General features: G+C 44.9%; 1 protein-coding gene across 5 annotated transcripts in view; it reads right to left on the bottom strand.

The window, feature by feature from the left end:
- PRDM10 (PR/SET domain 10) overlaps window positions 1-25,169 on the bottom strand; it is a 47,187-nt gene that overhangs the window by 21,824 nt on the left and 194 nt on the right. Inside the window, exons 1-12 of one of the 5 annotated variants that reach the window (XM_054086826.1) lie at window positions 19,521-19,909; window positions 16,286-16,475; window positions 14,319-14,483; window positions 12,648-12,707; window positions 9,738-9,857; window positions 8,519-8,726; window positions 7,896-8,137; window positions 6,667-6,870; window positions 4,596-4,668; window positions 3,822-3,939; window positions 2,753-2,882; window positions 15-242 (exon numbers count right to left, since the gene is read on the bottom strand). In XM_054086826.1, the coding sequence (XP_053942801.1) occupies window positions 15-242; window positions 2,753-2,882; window positions 3,822-3,939; window positions 4,596-4,668; window positions 6,667-6,870; window positions 7,896-8,137; window positions 8,519-8,726; window positions 9,738-9,857; window positions 12,648-12,707; window positions 14,319-14,483; window positions 16,286-16,378 (1,641 nt within the window). In that variant the 5' untranslated portion in view covers window positions 16,379-16,475; window positions 19,521-19,909. Of the gene's footprint in view, window positions 1-14; window positions 243-2,752; window positions 2,883-3,821; window positions 3,940-4,595; window positions 4,669-6,666; window positions 6,871-7,895; window positions 8,138-8,518; window positions 8,727-9,737; window positions 9,858-12,647; window positions 12,708-14,318; window positions 14,484-15,399; window positions 15,527-16,285; window positions 16,476-18,708; window positions 18,730-19,520; window positions 19,910-25,169 lie in introns of those variants that run through there. The other 4 variants (XM_054086825.1, XM_054086824.1, XM_054086828.1 and 1 more) reach the window with 4 other exon arrangements.

Genomic DNA, 25,169 nt, shown 5'->3' with positions numbered 1-25,169 from the left:
TCCTCTTTGCTTACCCTGATACGCTTTGCTCGCCTCATGTCATCTGCTGTCATGGTGCTCTGCGTAGGCACCGTGCTCTCATCATGCTGCGGCTGGATTTGTAGCGGGTGATTTTCTGACTGCTGCTCCAGTGCCGACTGTGTCTCTGATGGCACTGGAGTCTGTTCCTGCTGCTCCAACCCATTCAGTGTGGCTTGTCCGGCCTCATCAAACTGCCCCTTGCTGGAAAAATGCAGCAAGTCCTGAAATCGCAAATCATACAACCAGTGATTATTCCCCCCACCCACTGAAAAATGCTTTGATAATACTCAGCAGACAACATGATTTCTACATATTTTATCAGAAGCTATAAATGAAATGTCTCTCTACTAACGCTTTCTTGCTGTGTTCCACTGATGCTCTCAGCATATCACCACCTACAGCAACAATATTCACAGCTGCAGGTAGGACACTCTTGGCTATCGTAATGTGTGATCAGACACAGACAATTTAAACAACCCTGCTGTGAAATGCCAAGCAAATTTTTCTGCACTTGTGACCCTATTGCTGCTTTAACCAAAGGTGCCGTAGGGTGACCTGTGAGCAATGTTATGACCATAGTGACTGGCACAGACCAGCGAAATCAGAGAACTTCTGTCTCGCTGAAACTGTTGTCACTTTGAACTACTATCACATTATGCAGTGTCCTGTCCTCTCCTCTCTAACAAACTGGCTGAAGTGCTGAACTGCAGAGTGACAAACGAGGCGATGATACTGTGCACTGCATTCTGCTATCCAGTTTCCAGGCTCTGCATGCTTTCACCTGCCCAGCAGCATACATCACCTACATTACAAGGACTGGCTGAGAGAATGGAGGTTGTTCAGCCTGGAGAAGAGAAGGCTCTGAGGAGACCTTATAGTGACCTTCCAGTACCCGAAGGGGCTACAGGAAAGCTGGGGAGGGGCTGTTTACAAAGGCTTGTGTAAGATGAGGGGCGATGGGTATAAACTGGAGAGGGGCAGATTTAGACTGGACATAAGGAGGAATTTCTTCACCATGAGAGTGGTGAGACACTGGAACAGGTTGTCCAGGAAAGTTGTGGCTGTCCCATCCCTGGAGGTGTTCAAGACAGGGTTGGATGGGTCTTGGAGCCCCTGATCCAGTGGGAGGTGTCCCTGACCATGGCAGTGGGGTGGAACTGGATGGGTTTTAAGATCCCTTCCAACCCAAACTATTCTATGATTTATAACACAAAGCTGTTTTCCTCCTCTTTTGCATCAGCATCAAAGAAGAGGGAGGGTGTTGGGATTTGGAAGGACATGCCAAAAATCCACATTCTTTTGGTGTAAGTTCAGTAGCTCCTCTGGGATGGGACTCTTTCATATTACAAGAAAAAAAAGACACAGATCCTTAGTTGACATCACTTAATGCAACCAAGGAAACTGAAAAGCATGAGCTAGGAAACAGAGCACCGTAAGTACATGAGAGCTCCAGGCAGGTATTGTCAGAGTGCAAAAACAGCGTGGGAGAAGAAACCCAGGGAGATGCCAGGAGCGCAGCTGTTACAAATGGGAATGCTCACCGGGGAGACACTTAGCACAGCAACACATGAGCCAAATGACCAGTCCTAGTTTAAGTGGCAAGTTTCCACACCTGCTGACACTAAACCGAGCTCACAGTATCTCAAGTCTCAAGTTCTCAGGCAGATGAACTCGTGTCTAGTCAAAAGGAAAGCAGGCAGACCTCCAAAGGCCTGGGACACAACCACAGCTCTGCTCTGCTCTGTAGAGATGTGAACTAGCTCCAGGCCATGTTCCAAAGTGGCAGGATGGGAGCCACCACCAGTCCAGAGGCCATTCAGACACATTGGCATGGGACGGAGCCCAGTAAGCTCTGTCTCGCTGGACTGAAGAGTTTGGGAACAGCATTGTGCTTACTTCTCTAAATGTAGCCGGCTTCTGTCAGGTCAGCCTGCAAAGAGGGTGTTCTCACAACTGTCTGCACTTAATGCAATGTGCAGGGCAATTCTGCATGCTCTGAAAATGAGCAGCGGGCACTCGTAATAGACAATGTATACATTCCTCCCTCTGAGTCAGCACCGAACCGTGACCCAGCGCAGTGCCAGAGGAAAATTACCACTCCAGATATCAACTTCCAGCAAAGTCATAAAACAGAGCGACTGATGCATTGTGACACCTTTCATAAAAGGACTTGGTGTTAACTTAAGCATGGTCAGCAAAGAGAATTTAGCATTTCAGTCATATAAGTGCATCACATTAGGTCCCTACAGAACACAACCTATAGCCACAAGCAAAAGAACGTTTTGCAATAAGTATGCCTACAGGAGGCCCTTCCGTTAATATTAACAAGTTATAAAGAATCATAGCTCAACTGATTTAATTCTAACAGCAACAGTTACAAGAGTAGACTCTGACCTCACATTCCAGAAAGGAGAGATAGGAACCTAAATTCCCATTACAGTTTTACTGTCTAAATTACTTCTGTGATGCTGCTAAACTGCCGCAATAACCTATCTCACTGCTAAGTGCTTTGAGATGAAAGTAGCTGTAGAAATGCAAGTGATTCTACAGTTTTTATAGAAGCTAAGTAGTGTGCTCCCCGGCAGAGAATCACAGCTGCAAACCCAAGAATTACTTGAGTATCAATCCACAGCACACCTGCAATTTGCACTGATGCTCCAAATTCTTTTAGTCATGAATTTATGTCCCACATGTTTATTTTTTTCCCTCCTCCCCATCTCCCAAAATATACCTGTGTCCCTTCTTCACACTTTTCCCCATTTTCACTGGTTACTTCCATACGCATGAATTTGGGAGGGCGCCCCGGGCGTCTGCCTGGTCCAAACCTCCTCTTTCCTCGCCCGCGACCTCGGCCTCTGGTTCTGCAGAATACACATTGCTCCAGGTTAGACAAACAAAGATGCACTGGGAATCTCCACTGATTTTATGCTTTCCTTCTCTGCATCACTATTCGCCCATTCGACTCTGTAACAAAGACCTGCAGTAAATAATAAAACTGAAGAAATTCTGGAAGCAAACAAAAGGGAACTAGTTGGTATCTATTTTGTGCTATATGAGAAACCAAAGTCCAGAACACATCACAATTTATTTCAGTAACCATGAGACCAAGAGGACTACTGGCTTCTAGCAAGTCCTCTGCCATGGCAATTCTCCTACTTCCAACACCCTGGCGTGCTGGAAAGCATTTTCAGCAGGATGGAACAAACGCACGAGGAAATCCATTGAAAACCTGAAGCCATAACATCCTTGCCCAACACGGCCTTTACCATTGATGTCAGGCAACAAACTGAAGAGAACAATTTTCTGTGTCAAAGCATAAAGAAAACAGAAAGCAGCCACTTGCTAAGTTTCCAGAAAAAGGCACCAGTGCCTTCTGCTCGCTGATGGATATTTGTGGATTCAGCTTTTAATAGATCAGGATAAACTATCTTGCCAGCCGAATGAGGTGCCAAAGCACTGGAAGTTTTGTTCTCCAAGCTCTGTATCTACAAACATCCAAGAAGCATCATTATTTCAACATTGTGGTACTGAAACGATTTTTTAAGCCGTTGTCAAAAATCCAAAAGCAAATCAAAAAAACCTTGTGTTTCCCTGGGATATTTATTTCTCTCAAACTGCTTCTTTGGCAAAGTCTCTTGCATCCATCAGCTTCCTGGTTACATACTCTTACCTTCTGGTGCTGAGCTGTTCCCTCACGGATACCAAAGTTGGCCAGAGAGATCTGTGGGGCAGAGGCCCTCCTTTCTGCCAGTTTGAGAAGCACAACAGTGACACATAGACAAAACTAAAGCTCCCAGTACCTGCTGAAGAAGTCCAGCTTCTCATCGTGGGAGTTGAGGTGCTGCTGGAGTTGCTCTGAGCTCATGAAACGACGATTGCACTCATAACATGGCCAGTTCTTCTCTTGCTCTCTGAGAACTATGTTCAATTGGAAATGTCAATATCACCATTTCGGTCACCGTCAATTAAATGCCTCATTTTTTCCCCAAGGCATTCTGTCCTCTGTGGGCTGTATTTCTCCCCTGAAGGTTAGAGGGACTGCAGAACACCCGGCACTGCTCCACTGAGCTTTGCTTTTATCCCCTCTGCACCGTGGCAGCTACCTCTCATTGCAGAAAGACAGAAAGGTCACTGGGGACAGTTCACATGGATTACATACACTGCTTGCAATTCAGGGAGCTTTTGAAATATAACCTTGTATGGAAGGGCACCTACAAGACTCTTGTCGCTGGCATAAATTAAGGGGGGGGGGTCACAAGAAATCTCTCAATGCAAAGCAGCAGCACATCGGTTTAGGACAGGCTCAACATTTGACATCAAGTACTGAAACATGCCTCTCTCCAGCAGCAATGTAATGCTTCCCAGAAACTAAAGCAGAGTGTTAAACTACTGTAATATTAGCATGAGAAGACTTAGCAGAAATATGTCCAAATAATGCGATCTAGATTTGGTTTAAACTTCCCTTAACCTAACAGAAATCTGGGAGCACTGTACAGCCCATTTACTTTACTAAAAGGACCAACACCCAGCCACCCTCACACCGCAAACACTGAGAGCAGAAGAGCCCGAGTTACCCTTCCTTTCCTCCTCAGATATGTCATGGATCTTCTGGTTCACAAACTCTGCATAAGAGGCAGCGTACCACACCTGCAGCAGGAACACAGGATAACAGAGCACTTAGATGGAAGCAGAACTACAGGGAATTTGCTTGAGAATGTTTTTAAGCAATACATTTACTTCCCTCGCCTTAATCACTGACTCCTATTGCTCCTTTCCTCCTCAATAACAAAGCCTATTGAGATCAATATGTCCCCACTGAGGAATAAAAGAGCTTTGCTCAGAAAGCATATCCTTTTAATTTTAAGGTATATCCTCCTAATATGAATGTTAATCTCACACATGGCTACCAGTGGCTGTAAAGGAAATAAGATTAATCTCTTTAGACCCAACTGTATGACTATGAAGGATGGATGTCACCAGAATACTGTTACTTGCTGTACCGAGAGGAATGGAAAAGTTTTAACTTGAGAGATTTCCCATTTCTTTCCTGCTCTCTTTACATAGACAACAGGCACCATCGTCCACGGAGACCCATTTGAAACGTTTCTGGTCTTCTGAAGGATTGAAGAAATACGGTCCTGCTTCCCAAAACTAAGTGCTGATGCACTGCAGCATGCCAAACCCGCTTTCGTTATACATGGGACTTAGGAAGCCACCAGCAGAGAGTACCATAGGAGGCAGAAAGACAAAGTTCATTAGAGCCTAAAATCAGATGCTTACATTTAGCTGAGAATTTTTGCATCATTTCTCATTTTATCCTACTGTTTGGTTAAAAATGTTCGATTTTAGAAGAGACTTCTTAAAGAAGGCATGAAACCTGGGCAAGTTTAAACTTGCAGGGGGCCGCAGGAGTTTTCACAGCATTCTATGTGGCATTTCTAAGACCTTCAGAGTTTCACTAATGGGAGCATGCATCACTAATGGGTGCAGGCATCTCTCTAGCTGTACAAAGAGGAGAGCCTGGAGCTCCCACACTACTCACCTATCATGTCACGCAGAAGTTCTCTACTTTAACTGACCCTCCCAGTTCAGTCTTTGGACAAAATCTGTATAAAAGCCCTACACCCACTCAGGGAGGAAAACACGCTACAGAGCATAGGTAATTAGCTTTAAATTATCTAACAGATTTTACCCTGAAAGACGCTACTAACACAAGAAGCGAGAAAAACAGTGCTTCTACAGGCAGGTCTGTACAGATTTAATTGATGTCTGATTTCAAATTCATTTAAAAACTGTTGAGAAAATTATGTTTGGATACACTTAAAATAAGTTAAGGTTTCTAGCGATTCAGCTTAAATTAAGGACTGATTGTGGAGAAAAGGAAAAAAGAATCCTACTTTTAAAAATCAGCAACAAGTGTGTAAGTGACCTTTGCCCTGGTTTAGCTAAGTGTGTTTAAAACAGTTTTTTTTTTGTTAAACTGTTGAAAATTACATCCAAGAAAAGATTTGAAGAACAATTTCCTGATATCAACCTATTTTGGTTACTCCCAGTGTCCCAAAAGATGTTGAAAATGAAGGTCATCTCAGCCAGCCGCACTGCTTTGAGATCAAAGCAATCAATACATTTTCAGAGGGAACAAAAAGTAACTCACAGGACAGTCACAATATCCTTTATCATTTTCCACATGCAAAGTTTCAGAAGTTCCAGGAAAAGCAGGCAAAGTGAGAGACCCCATTCACTTAAGGGACCAGGAAACAAGTGAAGGGCACACAGGACTAACGGGGAAGGACACCCAGAACTAAATGAATAAGACTGCTGCAATAAAAATTAGATTGCATCAGCAAAACACATGCAGTGTAAAGCATGACAGGGACAGACAAATCATTTACATACTTTTATTTTAAACCCCCTCATTTTATACCTGAGCCAAAGCTCATCTGAAATCCCTAGGTCCGTGGCTAACTGCTTATTGAGTGCAGTGACATTTGATTCAGGCCATCATGTGCTTTATCAGAGAAAAAAGACATAAAACTATTTAGAGCAATCGTTTCTGGCACTTGGAGATGCACTTATTACTTAGCAACTCTAAGATTTGATTTCATCAGTAGAAAATCGAGTCATGAAACACGAGTCATGCCATACCTTGAGCTCCTGCTTGGGCTCCACATTCTTAATGGTTGTGTAATAAATATGGTGGCCGTACTGATAGGCAACCAGGTTCTGCTCCAAATGGTTTTGAGCTGGACGCACAAACATCATCCAGTTACAAAGAGCCTCGCTGGAAAGTTCAAACCACAGATCCTCTTGCAAATCTCTGTCTTTTCTGTCACCCTTATCAAGGGACACCTGTAGCAAAATCCAATTATATGTGACTGAAACTGCCTGGCAGCAGGTTCAAAGGAATCTAAGTTTCTAAAATACTGTGACCATGCAGCTTTCACATTAGGAAAGCAATGAAGGCATCACTAATTTTCCCTTTGCTAACGAGGACCTGAAACAGTAAGCACTTAGAAAAATCCTTAACAATCGGAAGAGATTTAATTATGGAGACACGACAGCCCCTTCTATGGCTTTCAAGGTCAGGAAGCCTTCATTACAAGGGTCAGGATCTACACGTGGCTACAAATAAGGCACAAGAAGCTATAGCATTAGCAAGCTACACGGCACCAGTTGGAAGGTGCTTCTAACTGGCAGACCCACTTCTTTCATTTCCCGACTCGTGACACTGTCTTAAGCTGGAAGCAGTGTCTCCTTTGCAGAACTTCTTGTGGGTTACTTAATCTGCCTGCGGTCACAACTTCCTTGCCACTAACCACCAGAGACCAGCGGTCCTAAGACTGTGGAACTAAACTCCAGCAAATAAAAGACCAATTTCTATAACGAAACCAGTAAATAAGTGGATAGAAGTGAGTCAAGTCCATTATACCTCACGCCCACAACTTGGCAAGAGGAAGGGGAGAAATAAAAAACTCTCTCCTCCCCCCTACGTCTTGTTGAGGAGGGAAAGGGGAAGAAAATACTTTTAACTGAAGTTACAGCATGACACAAAGTAATGGCTACAACACATCCTCAGAGGGGGCTGCTATTTTTATGTCGAGATGCCGCTTCAGCCCATGTGAGAGTGATTCACAGCACCAAACGTTATGCATCCTATATATCATAACCCCATAATGCCAGTATATTCCCCACAATTGTGTCTTCACGAATAACGGTAGATTTCAAGCCAAAGCAATCTGGGTATTTCTGAGTTACATTCAGAGATGAAGTAACACAAGAACATCTCTTGCGAAACAACTGATCACTGCAAAGCAACAAATACATGAAAACCAAAGCTTAAGCACAAACTGATCTCTCGCGCACACCTCCCTTACCTTCAAGTGGATGTAGCAGTCTTTGAGTTCAGTTTGTCGAACAAGGGGTCCTTCCACAGGTCCAAACTGTGTGCGTTTTGGGATGCGCCTTTTGGAGAACACGCCTCCCAAAAACCTGTCTATATAGAGCACCAAGGGGAGGCTGGCTCTCGCCCTGGTCAGCACAGGCCGGTTCGGGATTGGATGCAAAGGTCCGTGTTTTGGGCACACAGAGGGATGTGCGTTATTACACTCTTCACACCCTACAAGACAAAGTCAGAGAGGATATGACCGTCAGGCAGACACTCACGCACCAGCTCAGAAGAGACAGCCTTATCTCTCTCTAAACATCTTTGGCTCAGCCATGAGAATGTTTATTCCAATAGACTGTCTACATTTCAAAACACCAGAGAGGGCAGTCTCCTGCAAAATGAAGAACAAAGCAGCTCAGAGACTCCACCTGAGACAGAATCTTGCCTTTCAGTAAAGCAGCCCAACACAAGCCTGCATTTCTGGATACAAAGGGGTTTATTTATTACTGATAAAATCTGAATGATTTTGACTCTATTTACTAGAGGCCTAATGGAGAGGAAAGAAAAAAGGGGAGGGCAGCCAAAACACTACATACTACTTCACATGCTTACACAAATCATTGGGATCAAAGGGTCTAGGTGGATCTGGATCCCATTCATCCATGTCAGTGTCTTCCCCATCTTCGTCTTCATCTTCATCGTCATCATCTTCCTCTTTTGTTTCCATCCTTCCCATTTGATTCTGCAGAGGTCCTAAAGGATCGGAACCATCCACTCCCTCCATAGGAGGTAACACCTGGTTATGCACCGGTAATGACGCCTGAGGAGAGAATTCACAACAAACAATTCAAATGGATTCACAAGGAAAAACACTCTTTCAAGGACAAGCAATGAAGCTTCTTACTAGTCTGCTCTTTCTGCTTCCTTTGGTAATGGAAAGAAGGACAAGGGAAAGTAAAGTGGCATGATAAACGATTGCCGAGGGATGTTTCGCATCACTACTGCTGACAGTCTCACTCAGGACAGCTCGTGTGTCACTATCCAGCTCTGCCCTGACAAGGACTGACTTCTCAGGAGAAGGAAAGGATACCAGAGAAGTTCTGGATCCTCACAGAAGGCCCGAAACAAAGTCAGAGCTCTGTGGAAAATCTCTAGAGCCTAAGGCTGTGTTTTAATTTCTGGACAAGTGAGAGAATCCTGCACTTTGCAGATGATCTCTTCTCTCCTACTGTACAATCAAACACACACAATCCCCAGAGTACACATTGAGATCAACAAGAGATGAGACAACACTGGGACCAGATATAAACCGTGGCACATGGAGGACAGCTGAGGGCATCGTACCCTTTCACTGATTTTGAAGTTTATCTCTCTTATTCCCTACAAAAGAAGGCAAAAAATTAATTGAAGTGCACCGCACAGAGTAGTCCATCACCCACGCAGGTTTCTCAGGTAGAGAATAAGAAATACTACAGACAGTAAAGCCGTCTTAAAGGACGGGCAAAGAGATCCAGTAGGTGTCGGTCATACGTGACAGTCAGCATCACACCTTCTGTTAACTCTGCCTGTCAAAGCTGAGAAGAGCATTTTAAGGGGGTTGCTCAAGAGAGAACAATCTGCAGACCAGGTGTCTCTGTATATTAAACACATAATCTCTCCTAAAAAACCCCCACATGTTCCATGGTGAGACTACAAAAGACGGTACAAATCTGTGCTACAGCCTTCTTGCAGCTCCTCCCGAATCACTCAGACGTGTTTTAGCACTGGAGACAATGGAGAATGAAATCGGTGTAGTCGTACATTTAAAAGAAAAGGGTGCCTGGCAACTTACTCTATCTGCTTGTGGACCCTGCTCCAGAGCCATTTGCTGGGGGCAATCTGCAACGCTGCCGAGCACGGACAGGTTGGTGGGATTCATGCTCTGAGCAGCAGCAGGCAAGAGCACAGTTACCTAAAATTATAGGCATTTATTTTAGCACTGCGTCATCTCTGTCGGTCATTTACATACGGGCAGTGCCCTGCATGCAAAGCTCCTGGGAGTCCTGCACTAGGTCAGAAACTGCAGCAGTCTAATGATTTGGTTTTTTTTCATTTGGGATGATGGACTTGAACAAAATCTGTAGATCCAGCAACAAAGGGAAAGGGTTCAAATCTCAGTCTAGACTCTGCAGCTTTTCAATCTCCTATCTCCCACCTCTGGCTTTAAATGAAGGTCCTATCCAGCCAGGGTTCAAACTGCACTACAGATAGATATGAGGAGCTTTTCAGCTCTCGGTAAAACCAGTGATTTGAGATCTTTTTGTCTTCTATTGCCAAATTTACTTTTAAGGGAAAAGGTGAAGGATAAAGAAGCATCTCCTCTTTGTGCCCATCTTTCTTTTTCTCAAGCCAACCAAGATCCATTACAAAAACAAGACGGTGCATTGACCTTGCTGGAAGATCAAGTGCTCCAAGGAGAGGATTCCAACAATTACTTTATCTTTACATTATGTGGTCACATCATGTATTTTTTTTCCATGCTCTTTTTTTTGTGTAGTTAACGAGGAAATTAATGCATTTTACTGTACTGCTCCCACCAATTCAACAATAAAACACAGCAAAAATAAGATCCTAGGAATCACCTTTCCTGTCTCTTGTTTTCTGCTTATCTAGGCAGGAATTTGCACCGTAATCCTGCATGATTTTTCATCCCTCTCTACAGCTGACATCATGTGGCTTCCAGTTTGTGCCCCTGACTGTTAAACAGCTTTTATGCTAAAATTAAATCCCCTGCCCCTCTACAGAGTGTTTAATAAATATCAAACAAAACTGAGAACAGTGAGTTGTGCCAGCAGTGAAGAATCAGACAAGAAAATCCATAACATAAGCAGACAGCCAGTCTTAAAACTTCAAATTTAGTTGTTTTGTTTAAAGATTTATTAAGAGTAATTTATGAAACTGCTTAAAAAATACATCGAAGAGACTTCAGGGAACAGTGTGACAGTGAGGAGGAAACTGCCAAGCTGACAGCTGAACCAAACTGTCTGGTATTGACAGTTCTGATGCCAAGTGGCAACAGAAAAGGCATCATTATCGAATGGCAGACCTCCAGGTCTGCCAGCAATGAGGTTCACACAAGCTTGTATCTGTTTGTAGCTCATATTAGCATTTCCTACCACTAATCACACTCCAAACGTATCCTTACTTTCACTTCCATGTCAGACAGTGCAAGGAATATAGGCATTATATTTAAAAAGATTGTAGTTTCTTCTTAAGATAAAGTTTCTTTTGAAAGACAAGAGGAGCTTTAATTAACATTTGTTGTCAGTTCAGGGATGTCCCACATGCAATGCTGATGTAAAAGCTCCTGCAAAGGCAGGAGCTGCCATAATGAGGGACTAATAGCTCACAAGCAGATGAACATCTCTGCTGGGGCTGCTGTCAGACAGAGTTGGGAGGGAGAACGGGCTGAGGACACACAGACATGTCCTCATGCCCCGATACACCACATGGGACAGTAACAGCACCTCTGCTGTCAGAGTGTCATTTGCAAGGCATGCATAAGTAATCTCTACTTTTAATTAGATCTTAGATTTATTTTTCAAATGGGCTTTTAGACAATTAAATAGGATTTTTTTGCTTCTTAACATAATGAAATTGATGAAGCAAAAAACTCCAGGATGACACTCCAACTACCTCCAGAGAACTGGAAGAAAACAGGTAACACCTTTACTGTGTCTGTCACACCATTTCCTGCCCATGCCCCAACAGTTTGGAACACCTCCTTCTAGTGAGAAGAATATCTTTTTTCAGTGCACATTCAGCCCTTTTCTCTGTCCCAAGACTGTCAATAAGCACATATTTTAACGATGGCGTTAGTGATGCTTCAGATCTAACACGTCAATTCACACACGCCATTAAAGATTCACCAAGCAGTAATGATTTTAAGTCTCTATGACAAGCGAAGAATGTGAACTGGAGATCTGAAAGCACCTACACCTGATTAGCACACTGCAGTCCCCAAAGACACCAGGAAAAGTGGACAACAAAACCTTCCCACCCATGACAGATGAAAAAATACAAATCATCAAAACGTCATAACCACATGCTCAAATTTTGTCCTGTTCCTCACTTGCTTCACACTGGCAGAAGCATCAGACCTGAGATGCTCTGGTAAGGTACAGGAGTCAGTAACTCAACTTCTGCAGGTTTTACAATGAAATTTCCTGTGTGGTTTCTGGTAAACCTAGAATTTGATCCAAGCTTTCTGCCCCTTGACAGTCTTTTATGAATTTAGAATCGTAGAATGGCTTGGGTTGGCAGAGACCTTAAAGATCATCCAGTTCCACGCCCTGCCATGGACATGGACACCTCCCACTGGATCAGGTTGCTCCAAGCCCCATCCAACCTGGCCCTGAACGCCTTCAGGGACAGGGCAGAGCTTCCTGACTTGAACAACCACTGTTAAAAGATTTTTGCATTATATCTGGGGTAGTAAACTAGGCTTTTTGTTGAACATAAATTAAAAAAATAAACTCAAACTCTCATATTTTTTTGTTGTCGTTCATGTACAAACTGGTCAAGATAAAAGGGGTTTGTTATTGTAAACTTTCTGCCCTTGGTCTCTGAGGCGACAATAAATAACAGAAGACTGCCAAATTCAGAGATAGTCGATTATGCTCCAGCACCACACCAACATCCCTTTGCCTTCAGTAACAGTTTTACAGTTTCAGGCCCAAGAAAAATAATGTCTGTCTCTTACCTGCTGGGTAGTGGCATCCTGTTGGACGTAAGCCACTTGGGACGGATCTGTAAACAGAGTCTAGACAAAGTGAAAAAGGCTTATCAAGCTGGCCTTGGGGATGCTTCCTCCCAGATCACACAGAAACCACCCTGCCACCAACAAGTGACCCACATCTGATCCTCTGCTAACTTCTAATGTAGATTAGTTCAACTTACCCCAGGGGCCTTATGTGCAGAGAAATTGAACTAAAATTAAGTACTGCTCCATAAAAAGAGAATATATTCTGGTGGCACTTTCCATCTACGTACTTAAAGTGCTTCACAGGATTTCTTTTTTAAATACAGAAACCACTTTGCCAATTGCTGACTCGATAAATTCTACAGGGTGAAATTCAGTAGTGATATAACAGTTATGTAATACTTGAAGGCCGGGGAGAAGATAACCGTTAGCTTTATCTTTCTGCAAATGCACACCACATATGCCTGATAGTTCCTCAGAAGGAAGCATGCAAATCCTCCATGTGAATCTGAGCGGGCCTGGACGCTGGGGGTTTTAATTTCATAGAAGACACAACACCTCCAATGTTTTTACAGTAGCCTGCAAGAGCAGCCTTGATGTGTGAGCTTCCCCTAGGAAAAGCAAGACTCAAATGAAAACTAATTGTTGGCTGAGGTCAGACTTGACTGCTTTGCCAAAACATGGAATATCTGAGCTTGTAGCAGTCTGGCTCCAACAAAACACAACACGGCATAACACAAATTCCATTACTACTTTGGTAATTTCATCTCAGTTGCATGACAGTGTCTCAATACCACATTTCATTTTTGGACAAAATGATAGTATTCAGAGTTTTGGAGCTGTTTGGTCAATGACTTCCTGGGAGATACCCTCTCAGAACACCTTAACCTCTCAGAACATTCCACCAGGTAGGAACTGTTATGTAACAGCTAAGAACTGCACAAGAGAGACCACGCTGTGTGAGACTACGCCAGCGCTGCTGCGGGTGTCAAGTACGTGCACTTTATAGCATAGCTAATCCCTTCTGTCAGCAAAGACATTCTGAAACATTCTCCACACAGTGTGCCTGGTCCTCTTTTTTTATCCGCTCACACAGAGGTACAGACACATCCTATATTAACCCCATATAAGCACACGTTGTCAGAGAATAAAAGCTATTTGCTAGAATTATGAAGATAAAGAATCTAGCTCAATAAAATCAACAACTTCTCTGAAAAGAGACTGCAAAACCAGACTGAATACACTGAGATCCTCTGCAAAAAGACACGAGTTATTGTAATTATCAATTATGAGAACCGTACTATGGAGGGACTCTTCCAGAAGACACATAGTTGCTCTTAGCTTCTTACTGAATACAACAGAGGCAGAATTTCTGAGGAGATTATCAGTGTGTTGTAAAACACCATTGATTTAATTATAATCTCATCCACCTTCAAAGAAACAACCAGCATTTCATAATTCATAGCCTCGACATCCTTTGATTACCACATTTGCACATCAGACAAATGAACAGCATGAAGTCCCTGTTCAGACTCGGGCAGATAAAAGTGTGAAGAGCAACTGCCTGCTATTTTCCAGTCACACCACTTGGCTGGTAACTGACTTTCATCTCAGACAAGATTGTTTTGTTTTCTAGGTGCCAAAATGGGGTGGGCTCAGAACCACACATGCCTGCGTAGCTTCCACGGGATGGATGTAAACAAGAGTGTGCTCTGAGGTGTCCACGGAGGTGTAGGAGGTGCCATCCGCTGTGTAGACAACCTGCTGCGAGGGACGGTCCTGCTCATCACTGTACACAATCTGTGCCACCGCCCCTCCCTCAGGGACAAAGTGCACCTGGAAGAAAAAAAAACATCGATCCTGTACTGAAACTGGAATGTTCACTGATGTGAAACAACAAAATGAGAGACAAGGCTGCAAGGTGCTTGGAAAGATGAGAACACCCCGTGTCCCACTACCTAGCCAACGGTTTTGAAAACAATACAAACTGCACCATATAATACACATTTAAAATCTCATTGCATTATGCTAGCAATACAGAGATCTGGACATAAACTACCATCGCTTTCTGCCCTTGCCCTGCATTTTAACTCAATGCTTAACTGGTATTAAGGGTACCTACCCACACTCAGTTCTTGCACCATGCTTTGAAAATTCATAAGAGAAAGTGAGTTGAGATTTGAACTGGTGTATCTGTGGAATTTACTGGTACATTTTTTCCCTTTACTCTCGTATTCCTTTCTGAATTTACGATAATTGCTTCATTCAGCCCGTTCTGTAGTTAGAAGTAATGTTTTCGTTTGATGAGCAGCTAATAGAACCTATTAATTTTGATATTGCTTCAAGCAGCTTTTGTGAGGCAGCAATAGAACATGTTACATTGCTGCTCTGTGGTACATAGATGCAGCACCAGTAGGAAATTCAACTCTATAAACAGAGAAACATATAACTCAAAGCATTAAGCGATTATTCCAAGGACTACTGGAACAAGTTCTGTCTAGGGCAGCAGGTTAAATTGACAGAACATGATGATCAGTGGCCTACCTTAAACAAGCTACAATAGTTAATTCCAGTGGCAATAGGAACATGTTTATCTTTTGACAGCCTTTACAGGCTGAAAACCACTTTCAGTACATAGGAAAAATAGGACAGTTAGCAAGAAACCTAGTTTTAGTATCCACATTCAGAGTCACATAAAATGTTTTCACATAAAACCATGCCGCAGTTACTTATTTTATTTATTTTGTTTCACCTTTTAGCTCATGCTTCAGGAGACACCTGGTATTCCCTGGTGGATGCTGAGTGCTGATTTTGTACAATAAATCCTCACGCAAACACTACAGTAAGGATGCATGGAGAGTTTCACATTTGGAGTGCGCTCTGCAAATAGTAATTAAGCTTTAGAACTGCCACGTGCCAACAACAGCATAATTATCCCATTGTACAGGTAACAGAACACAGGCTGTTGAGAACTGCCTTTCTTTGCAATTTTCAAAGCTGGAAATTACCAGGAGAGACAGATTTTCTCAGTTTGGGGTCAAATAACAAGGAGTACCTTCTTCAAAACATATTCAAAACAATAAACCAGTATGCTGCCTTCTAGAAATCTCAGTGGCATCATCTCAGAGACAGAAAGACAAGCTGCACACATCAGAATGTGACTGTACTAGTCACTAACAATTAACATTTCTCCCTTCCTCACTACCCAGATGCCTGGCTGGGAAAAATGATTCATATTACTTTCCCCAAGATCCACTCACAGCTCCACCTGATTCGACTGATGCCCTCAAAATGGGCTGCCATAAACCACAGATTTTGTTGATATTCATTAATCTGAATACCTTTTCACTTTCCCACATGGCTATACGTACATTTGGACACTGAAACTCCTATAGCCACTGGCTGGTTTCGTTCAGCTCATTTCAGGTATCTGTGTATTCACTGCTGTGGTTTGCACAGCTCACTCCCTGAAGCTTTAATCCAAAATCATCACAGACATGTTTGTGTTTCTCCTCAAAGGAAAGCTGCATTTACCAACTCTAAGAACGGGTGGAATGCAAATGCCTGCTTGCTGAGCCCCCGCAGCCAGCACAACGCAGCCTGAGCGCACACCAAGCACTCCGGAAGGAACTAGTTACCTGAGCAGCATTCTGTTCCTGCTCAGCAGAGTCAGCCCACACCTGAGGACTTTCCTCTTTTGAGTCCAGCTCCTCCCTGCCGTGGTGCTCCATCGGGAGAGAGATCTACTGGCGGAATGTCTGGCTGAAGGGATTCACCTGTTCACTGTGTTACTACTTGCAGAAGATAAGGTGATCTTCAGTAACATGGCTGTAAAATGAGAAGAGATAGAGATATTAAAATGAGTGTGACACATGTGCAACAGAGGTATGAGGTCCTAACAGCAGCTATTGCGCTGCCAGAGTAAAGCAGGCTTGGCACCACGCACACGTGCATTCTCATTTAGAATCACAGAATCACCAGCTTGGAAAAGACCTCTTGGATCATTGAGTCCAACCAGCATTTACCATGCTGTATGATATTTCCACGTCCTGTAAGGAGGAAACAAGTCAACCACTGCTCCAATTGCACTGAAAGATCACACTGAATGCCTCCTGCACTGAAAGACTACACTGAATTCCTCCTGCTCTTCTTCCTTTGGCCATAAAATATTGTCCACATTGTCCTTCTGGCACATACAGGTCCAGAAATCAATAAATGATGCAGAAAATTAACCTTCAGCTTGCAACAAGAAAACGCTACGTTCAGAGATGCATCGCCAGTTTCTCAATTTGTTTGAAAGAGGTTTTGTTAGCGAATCAGTTGGCTTTACACCTACAGGCAACTTTCACCTTGCACAAAACTGCAGTCCCAGTTGGTGCCCAGGCAGTGTTACAATAGACAACTGTTAGAAAAGAACAATGAACCTTAAACTCTAGTTCATGCGAGCCTGAAGATGCTGACAAATTGCTTCCAAGGCAGGCTTTATTCACCCCTTGCAATTTTATTGGGGCCTCTCAATCTGCCACAGGGAATCTCAGAAGTGTAATTTACAGCTCCGGTGAGTGGTTTAGTCAGTGGTTCAGCACCTTCCCAACCCTTAGTCTCTAACGTCATCTTAAATCACAGGCCCAGGAATTAGCACGAGGTCGAGCCCATTTAATTTTTCAGCTAGCCCAATTAACTTGATTTTATCCTGAGTGCCTCACTGGGCTGATCCAACACCAGTCCCCTGTCTGTGCACCAGGAAGAAAGCAGAAGGCTCCTTGCTGATGCTTTCATTCATTTGCATTTTAAATGCAAATTATTTTAGTCATAATTTATTCCCTTAAATGATAGCAGTTGGCTTGTCATTGACAAACTAAAAAAAGATAAGGAGGAAAAAAAAAAAGGCAGCAGGAACTTTCTGCTAATTTTGCCAGTAAAAAATAAGCTCTGCAGACCCGAGCACTGACTGTACCGCTGGTCCTAGCCAGAAGATCTGAGTGATCGGACAGGAAAGTCTCAGGCTCACGTCACTGAACTTCACAGTGGGGGGGGGGGGGGGATCATATTACTTCCACATATACAAAGAAAAACTGCGAGAAAGATATTTCTGGGCTTCGCTAGACATGCAGTTACTGGTGACTAGAGCCTAACATTTGCTGTCTCACGCTGAGCAGCACAGTACACGTGTGCCAGGCGGTCCCTGCACAAACACAGACTGAGGAGCAGTATGACGGCTGTTCTGACTTCTGTTAGACCACCCAGAATCCTTAGGTTCTGGGATAAATGAACAGAAATCCTACCTGTATTAATATAATCCAGAAAAGGCACTGAGGAGAAAAGTAAAAAGAATTACTTGCAGCTGCGCATAATGCTTTAGCCTAGGGATCTCATTGGCATGGAAAAACAAAGTGCAGCTATCGGTGAGGACTGATAAACACCAGCTTGGCTCTGCAAGTGCGGAAAGCCAGGGCCATCTCCAAATAAGTATAATTTCTCTATATTACAGCACACACAAGCTCTGATACGTAAATAAATACTGTCTATCCCTACACAATACCTTCTATCCAGCTATCTCAAAGCTACTTGCTATGGTACTAAAGACTAAATCAGGGATTTCCTAATACCTAATCCCACTTTCCACTGTCGATGAGCTCCATCACCCACTTTATCAGGCACACGGTCACCACAGCATCTAGAACTGCTGGTGTGAAACATGACAGGATTTGTGTCACTAACAACCTGAACAACTTTTGTATAAAATTAAAGGCCTGTCCTGTTAGTTTGCGTTGGCTGGTTTATCCCAAACAGGTCTTTTTCTTGACTGTCACTACTAATCAACAGCCAATTCAGCTAATTGCCCTAACAACAGCCAGCAGTTTAATCAATTACCTAATTGCTTAGAAAAATAAAAATAAATGCTAGAGGTTTCAAGTTTGGGTGGTTTGGGTGTTTTTTTTTTTTAATATAATTATCCTGCTAGTAAGGTAATTAAATTAACCAGTGACTGAACTAAGAGAAAGGCACGGTTCTGGCTAATTCTACATAGTGCAACAAGTGGCAGAATGTTTTGGCTGACCTTCCCTACAAGCGGATACTGAAGGTCTGAAGGAAGATGCTGACTCACTTCTGCAGACGCATTTTGGCGCAAACAACTTACAACTTGAATGAAAAGGAGACCAGAGAGCTCAGACAATTCTTTAATAGACAAAACCAGGCGTTAAGATTCATCTCTGCAAAAAAAAAAAAAAATACCAAAGAGTTGGAAAAGAAAGCAGAAGACGGTCGTTTCAAGTCTTCCCATGGTTCTAAAAGTTAGCACTAGTCTCAGATCTCAAGGGAAAAAGTGAGGTTGAGCCAAATTCCGTGGCTCGGTGGCGCAGTTTCTATAAATGGTACTGTTATTGCTGTTCTTCACAGAATTAAAAAACCACCCTGCTCAGCCTCGCCAACTGTGTAGCAATAACAACCAGACAATATCAGAACCTGCAGGATTTGCTGAGGATTTCAACTTCTGTACTTCAAAACACACCCTGGGATCTGCTCCTCCGGTACGCATTCCTATCAAAGACTTCATCTCTGACAACTCTTATTGTTGCTATCACCACCAAAATACACAGAAAAGCACATTTCCCTGGGAAGGTGGATGTGCCGTGTGGGAAGGGCAGAGAGGCCATTTCCCAGAGAGATCCCAAGGCCCGTGGCAGAGATAAAAGAGTTGAAATTCAGCTGGCACAAAAGCCAACAGTGAAACAGGACCTGCAGTTAGGGTCAGGAGCTGGGAAGCATGGTCTGGTCCAAAGTCACAGACATCAAAACTGCCACGAAACACAAACACCCAGTAAGTTTTCCAAAAGAAAAGACAGAAAAAACTGTAGTGACTTTGCTTACTGGTCCTCCATAGGATGGTTTCCTTCATTAATCCTGCACAATCTTGCTTTCTTCTTTAAATTCCCCTCTCAATAGCCATTACAGCTGTGATGCTGACAGCCCAAATGCCTCAAGATTTAACGACTTCTCTGTGCTCTTCCCTCTAAGAGCTGTCTCGCTGCACAAGGAAGCGGCAGACATCCAGCTCAGCACAGAACCATGGTATTTTTCAAAGGAGCTGCAGAGGAATCACAATGAGTACGTTCGGGTATGTGGTGTCTACACTAAGCATGTCAGCAACACCAGTTTGGGAGATACAGATAAAGAAAACACACATTTTCTTAAATGGTCTAGCTGGAAACTTCGTCGAGCTTTTTAACAAAAATAAACATGAAACTTCGGGCATAGGTATTGCCAAACAGCTGAAATGCAAGGGAACACTCTGCTTCTCTGCTTGCTCTCCACTCAGATTAACCTTTTGAATTGTTGATTTTTGTCCCTGTATCTCCCATGCATCAGACATTTTTAGACAAGCTAAGTGCCACGGCAAGCACTGCAATGGAAATTCTGCAGTGCCAAGGGACATGCACACACGTTATCATAGAATGGTCTGGGTTGGAAGGGACCTTAAAGATCATCCAGTTCCAACTGCCCTGCAGTGGGCAGGAACACCTCCCACTGGATCGGGTTGCTCCAAGCCCCATCCAGCCTGGCCTTGAACACCTCCAGGGATGGGGCAGCCACCACTGCTCTCACCACTGCGATTCTGTCGCCACCGCGATTCTGTCACCACTCCAATACTTGGGCACAACCTGGTAAGCAGCACACTTCACTGAACGTGAAGCAATGCCAACACACAAGATGCTAAACCATTTACAGTGACTGTGAAGATGGCGTTTTCCTCCCCAAAATAGCAGGCATGCCTCACTCACTCTGCTCTGGGTGATGACACAAGCTGAAATGGCAATCAGTAAAAATATAACCCAGCATCGCTCCAGTACGTCACTGGTGGGATGCAGCGTGTCAGAGCAAGTGAATCAAAAGATAAGATACAACGTGACTTGAGAACTGCCACTGCTTTAAAAGAGACACATCTAAATCCAACAGCGAAGTTACTCTGCACACACTCAAATGGTGGCACACGTCCTGGCACACAAAATATCCATCCCACCCATGGGTGCTGCTCTTCAGCTTCCTATGATGTGTCCATGTTTTTCACAGGAAGAAGCATGCTCAGAGTTAGGAAGCGACACTTGTGTGGGGCTGTGCTTATCTCTCAGTGAGGCTTATCAGTGCAGGAACAACCTAGGGCTAACCACAATTAGAAAACATCTGATTTAGTGTCAGAATGCAGTTAGCATACACGTAGGGCAGGATAAGCATTCTCTGTGCACCTGTAATATCCAGCGGCAATGCCTCATTAGGCAAGTGCAAGTAAATCCACTACCTCTCCAAGACAAAACAGGCTTCAGTATGCCATTCACATTTACCTGCCTTTTCTCAACACTCTCTGGGGACTTGCTGGTGTCAGAGACCTCTGGCCTTCCTCCCTAGTCGTTGCTTTTTATATCAAATCCAAAAATCTCATTAATGGTGAAGCTTCTCCTCTGCAGCTCCCAATGCCTGCATAGCGCCTTTGTGTCATTGTCTGAGCAGTTCTTCATCTTTTTGGAGATATTGCTGGAAAACTTATTTTGACTCCTGTGACACTACCCCTCTCTACTGCTCCCGCAATATTTCATCAGAAGCTGTATGATTATATCAGCAGCTCTCCCCACCCACTGCATTCAGCTCCAGAGGACGAGAAAACACTGCTCAGGGGCAAAGCACCTCATTCACTACCGAAGAGCAACGTCCTTGCTGGCCTCAGCATCCCGCAGCACTCATGCCGTGGCACCTTGTAGCTCCACCTCTGACCCCTGACACCTCGGGAATGGGAGCAAACAGCGCTTTCAGAGAAAACCTCCAATAACAGCAAAATCACAGTTATTTTGTACCTGGCATGTAAGAATTTTTGACACAAGCTGAATATAATGAACTCAAATAGTGTTTCAAAGAAAAGCTCAGCTCTTAAATTCAGAGAGCAGCATCGTCAAAAACCCTGGACCAACTGTAACCCTATTTTCTTGGCATACCTGCTATTAAGGAAGAACAATTTCTTTCGATGCTGCAGCTACACAAGGAGATATACAGATGAAATCTCCAAGGACTTCTTCTGCAGCAACCTCTCCAAGTCTAATTAAAGACATTTTGCCAAGAAAGCACTTGAGCCAGTGGCTACCAAACATTCATTTTTGTCCCTTCTCAGAGACAACAAGAATGGGAGAATATTAAAGCTCGGCAAAGGGAAGGATCCACCTCCCTGCTCAGGGAGCCATAAAGTCACTCCAGTATCTCAAATGAGAATCCACTTTACAATAATGGTGCATAAAACAGCTAATGTGATTTACTCCCCAGCGTAAGTGAGGCTTGCATGGAGACTGGGGTTCCCTGCAGCAATAATAGCAGGGGCTATTAGCTTAATCCTTTAAGTACTGAGCTCACTGACCACTATTTTTCACCATCAACCATATGCAAGGACAGCAAGAATTGCTACAAAAGGGTTTTTTACGACTACAGGTCTTCCTCCAGCTTTTAATATGAAAATGATTTATTATTCTCAAAAGGAACATCACGTGTGTCTGCAAAAAGCTGTATCCCACACTTAAGTTAATTATCCCAGCCTGCCTAGAAGGCAGAGTCGGTGCATTTCCTGAGATCCCTTGGCAAGTGCACTCTCTCATTGCCACAAGAAGGTTTCTAACCTCATTGAGGACTGAGTCACGACTGCTGTCTCGCCCTCTGCATTCTCATCCATCAAAAGCATGTATTGTTTCAAGGAACTCTGGCTTGGTGCATTTTGGCTTAATATTAACAGTCAGGTAATATATAACCACAATATTTATGTTTTACAGTGAGTCCGAAATGGTAATCACATGTAGGGCTGGGGCAGCAAGGATTATTTATTTCCACAAAAGGAAAAATGGCTTCAATTTATTTCGTTGTGTAATAAAGAGAAGAGCTCAGCCAAATACAAACTCACTCTTAACTCAAATTGTGCATAATTAATCGATCTATCTATAGCTTTATGGCACATCCATCATCAAAGCAACAATGAGCTGGAAGAGATCTGTCAGATCTTCAAGGCCAGTCCTCTGCTACTGTGTCCCGTGTGTGCTACAGTCCTTCTCCGATAGGGACACTGCCCAAGCACTGAAGGTGAGAGCATGGCAGTCTGGTGCAACTGTTCTCTCACAAAGCATCAGGTGAGTAGCTGTGAGTTTAACCTGTTTCTACCACGAAACAAAGGAAATAATCACAACCTCCATGTGAGATCGAAGAGGAGAGATTAGCATCCTCCAGGGGGACTGCCACGGGCTACAGACCTGCTTGGAGATGCAGTTCCCACTCCTAGGGCATCTCTGTTTATTCCTCATTCTTGTATAACCAAGTGTTTCTCACAGTATCTGTCCTTCACCCTCAGAAGAGCTAAGAGACAAGTCCATTATGCTTCTGTACATTCTGTACATGCTCTTCTTGGTCAGCTCTCCTCCCGTGTGCTCAATATCCACATATCCACTCCAGCGACTAACTTCTTCCCCACATCCTTGGCCTCCTGAACACGTGACCACATTCTTCACATCATCTTCTTCCAAATGTATTGTACTCTGAGGTCCCTATGATATCATCATTTGTTACTATCACACATTACAACTCTCAGGCTCCAACCCTGTCTAATTAATTGAACTGGTATATAAATGATAGAGAGAGAAGTATACGATAAAACAGAAAAGCAGGAATATGGGTATTTAAACTACAACATGACGAAAAAAAGAAAAGGTCTGTATTGAAACACATGCTATACCGCTGTGCACACAGCCTTCAAGGCGGCACTCCCAGGTTTTACTGAAAGAAAACAAAAGCGTACCAACACCACCACATCTCTATGTTCCCCTCTGGCTTCTTCTTGCCATCTTTTCAGCCTCCTATCCCTTCTCCTGCTCAGGCAACTCTTCCCAAAGCTGCTGAGAATTAGACGAGGAGAATGCTCCCCTTCCTGCAAGTGGATGGTGGTGGTACTTCCTCCCTATCTTGTCCTATCACTTGACACCTGGGAGAAGAGACCCGCACCCACCTTACCACAACCTCCTTTCAGGCAGTTGTGAGGAGGGCTCCCCTCAGCTTCCTTTTCTCCAAGCTAAACCAGTTCCCTCAGCTGCTCCTCATAATGCTTGTTTTCTGGCCCTTTCCCCTCACTGGATGCAGTATAAACTGGAGAAGGGCAGATTTAGACTAGACATAAGGAGGAATTTCTTCATGATGAGAGTGGTGAGGCACTGGAACAGGTTGCCCAGAGCAGTGGTGGCTGCCCCATCCCTGGAGGTGTTCAAGGCCAGGTTGCACAGGCCTTGGGCAGCCTGATTCAGTAGGAGGTGTCCCTGCCCATGGCAGGGGGGTGGAACTGGATGGGCTTTAAGATCTCTTCCAACCTGAACCATTCTATGATGAGGAAAGAATTTTTTATGATGAGGGTGGGGAGGCCCTGGCCCAGGTTGCCCAGAGCAGTGGTGGCTGCCCCATCCCTGGAGGGGTTCAAGGCCAGGTTGGATGGGGCTTGGAGGCCCTGATCCAGTGGGAGGTGTCCCTGTCCATGGCAGGGGGTGGAACTGAATGGCATTTAAGGACCTTTCCAACCCAAACCGTTTCATGATTCTATGTGCTCCAGCCCCTCAATGTCCTTGTAGTGAGGGGCCCGAACTGAGCCTCAGTGCTGAGCACATGGGAAGGATGACTCCCCAGTTCGTGCCGGCCACACTTGCTGACACAGACCAGGATGCCCCCTTGGCCACTGCTGGCTTCCCCAAGCCCGCAGGAGCCGCCCCTCACGGGGCACTGATAGCACGACCGAAGCACCAACCGCCACCTCTCGCCACCCTCGGGCCGTTCTAGCTGCGCCCGCTCCCCCTTTTATACCCTCCGCCCGCCGCCGCCAGCCAATCCGGGCAGGGGGCGCGCGCCCCCCTCCCCTGCGCGGGCCAATGGGAGGCGGGGGCGCGAGGCGCGAGGCCAATCAGGAGGCGCAGGTGCCCCCTCTCCCCTGGGGGAGCGCCCCGCGCGCCCCGAGGCGCCCCCCCTCCCGCAAACGGTCACTCGGCCCCAACCACTGCGGCCCCCCGAGGGGGGGGGGGGAGCGGGACCGGAGCTGGCGGCGAGAGACGGTGCCGGGCAGGCAGAGGAGAGCGGGCAGCCTGGCAGCCGGGGGCAGGGAGATGGTTTAACCAAGGGGTGAGGGGGGCGAGCGCCGTGCGTGATGTGGGGGGAACAAGATGGCTCCGCTATCACCCCCCCCCCGCCACTGAGGTGCTGGGGTCCGGACTGTACCATCCAGGGAGGGGTGGATGGGGGAGGGGGCAGCCCCATCTCCCTCTGCCCGGGGCGGGTGGGGGATCCCGGCTGGGGCGGGGATGAGGGGGGAGCGGACTGTACCTCTCCCGCGGGGAGGGGGAGGGAAGGGGAACGCGCCCCCCCCCACTCCCGCGAGCGAACGGTTCGTCCCGTCCGCAGCGCTAAAGGCGCCGCCGGCCGCGGGCGCCATCTTGGGTGCGACTAAAACAACAAGCGCGAAACCCC

Source organism: Cuculus canorus, chromosome 23 (genome assembly GCF_017976375.1).
Source record: "Cuculus canorus isolate bCucCan1 chromosome 23, bCucCan1.pri, whole genome shotgun sequence".
NCBI classification, from domain to species: domain Eukaryota; kingdom Metazoa; phylum Chordata; class Aves; order Cuculiformes; family Cuculidae; genus Cuculus; species Cuculus canorus.
This window is presented reverse-complemented; position numbering and strand designations above follow the sequence as displayed.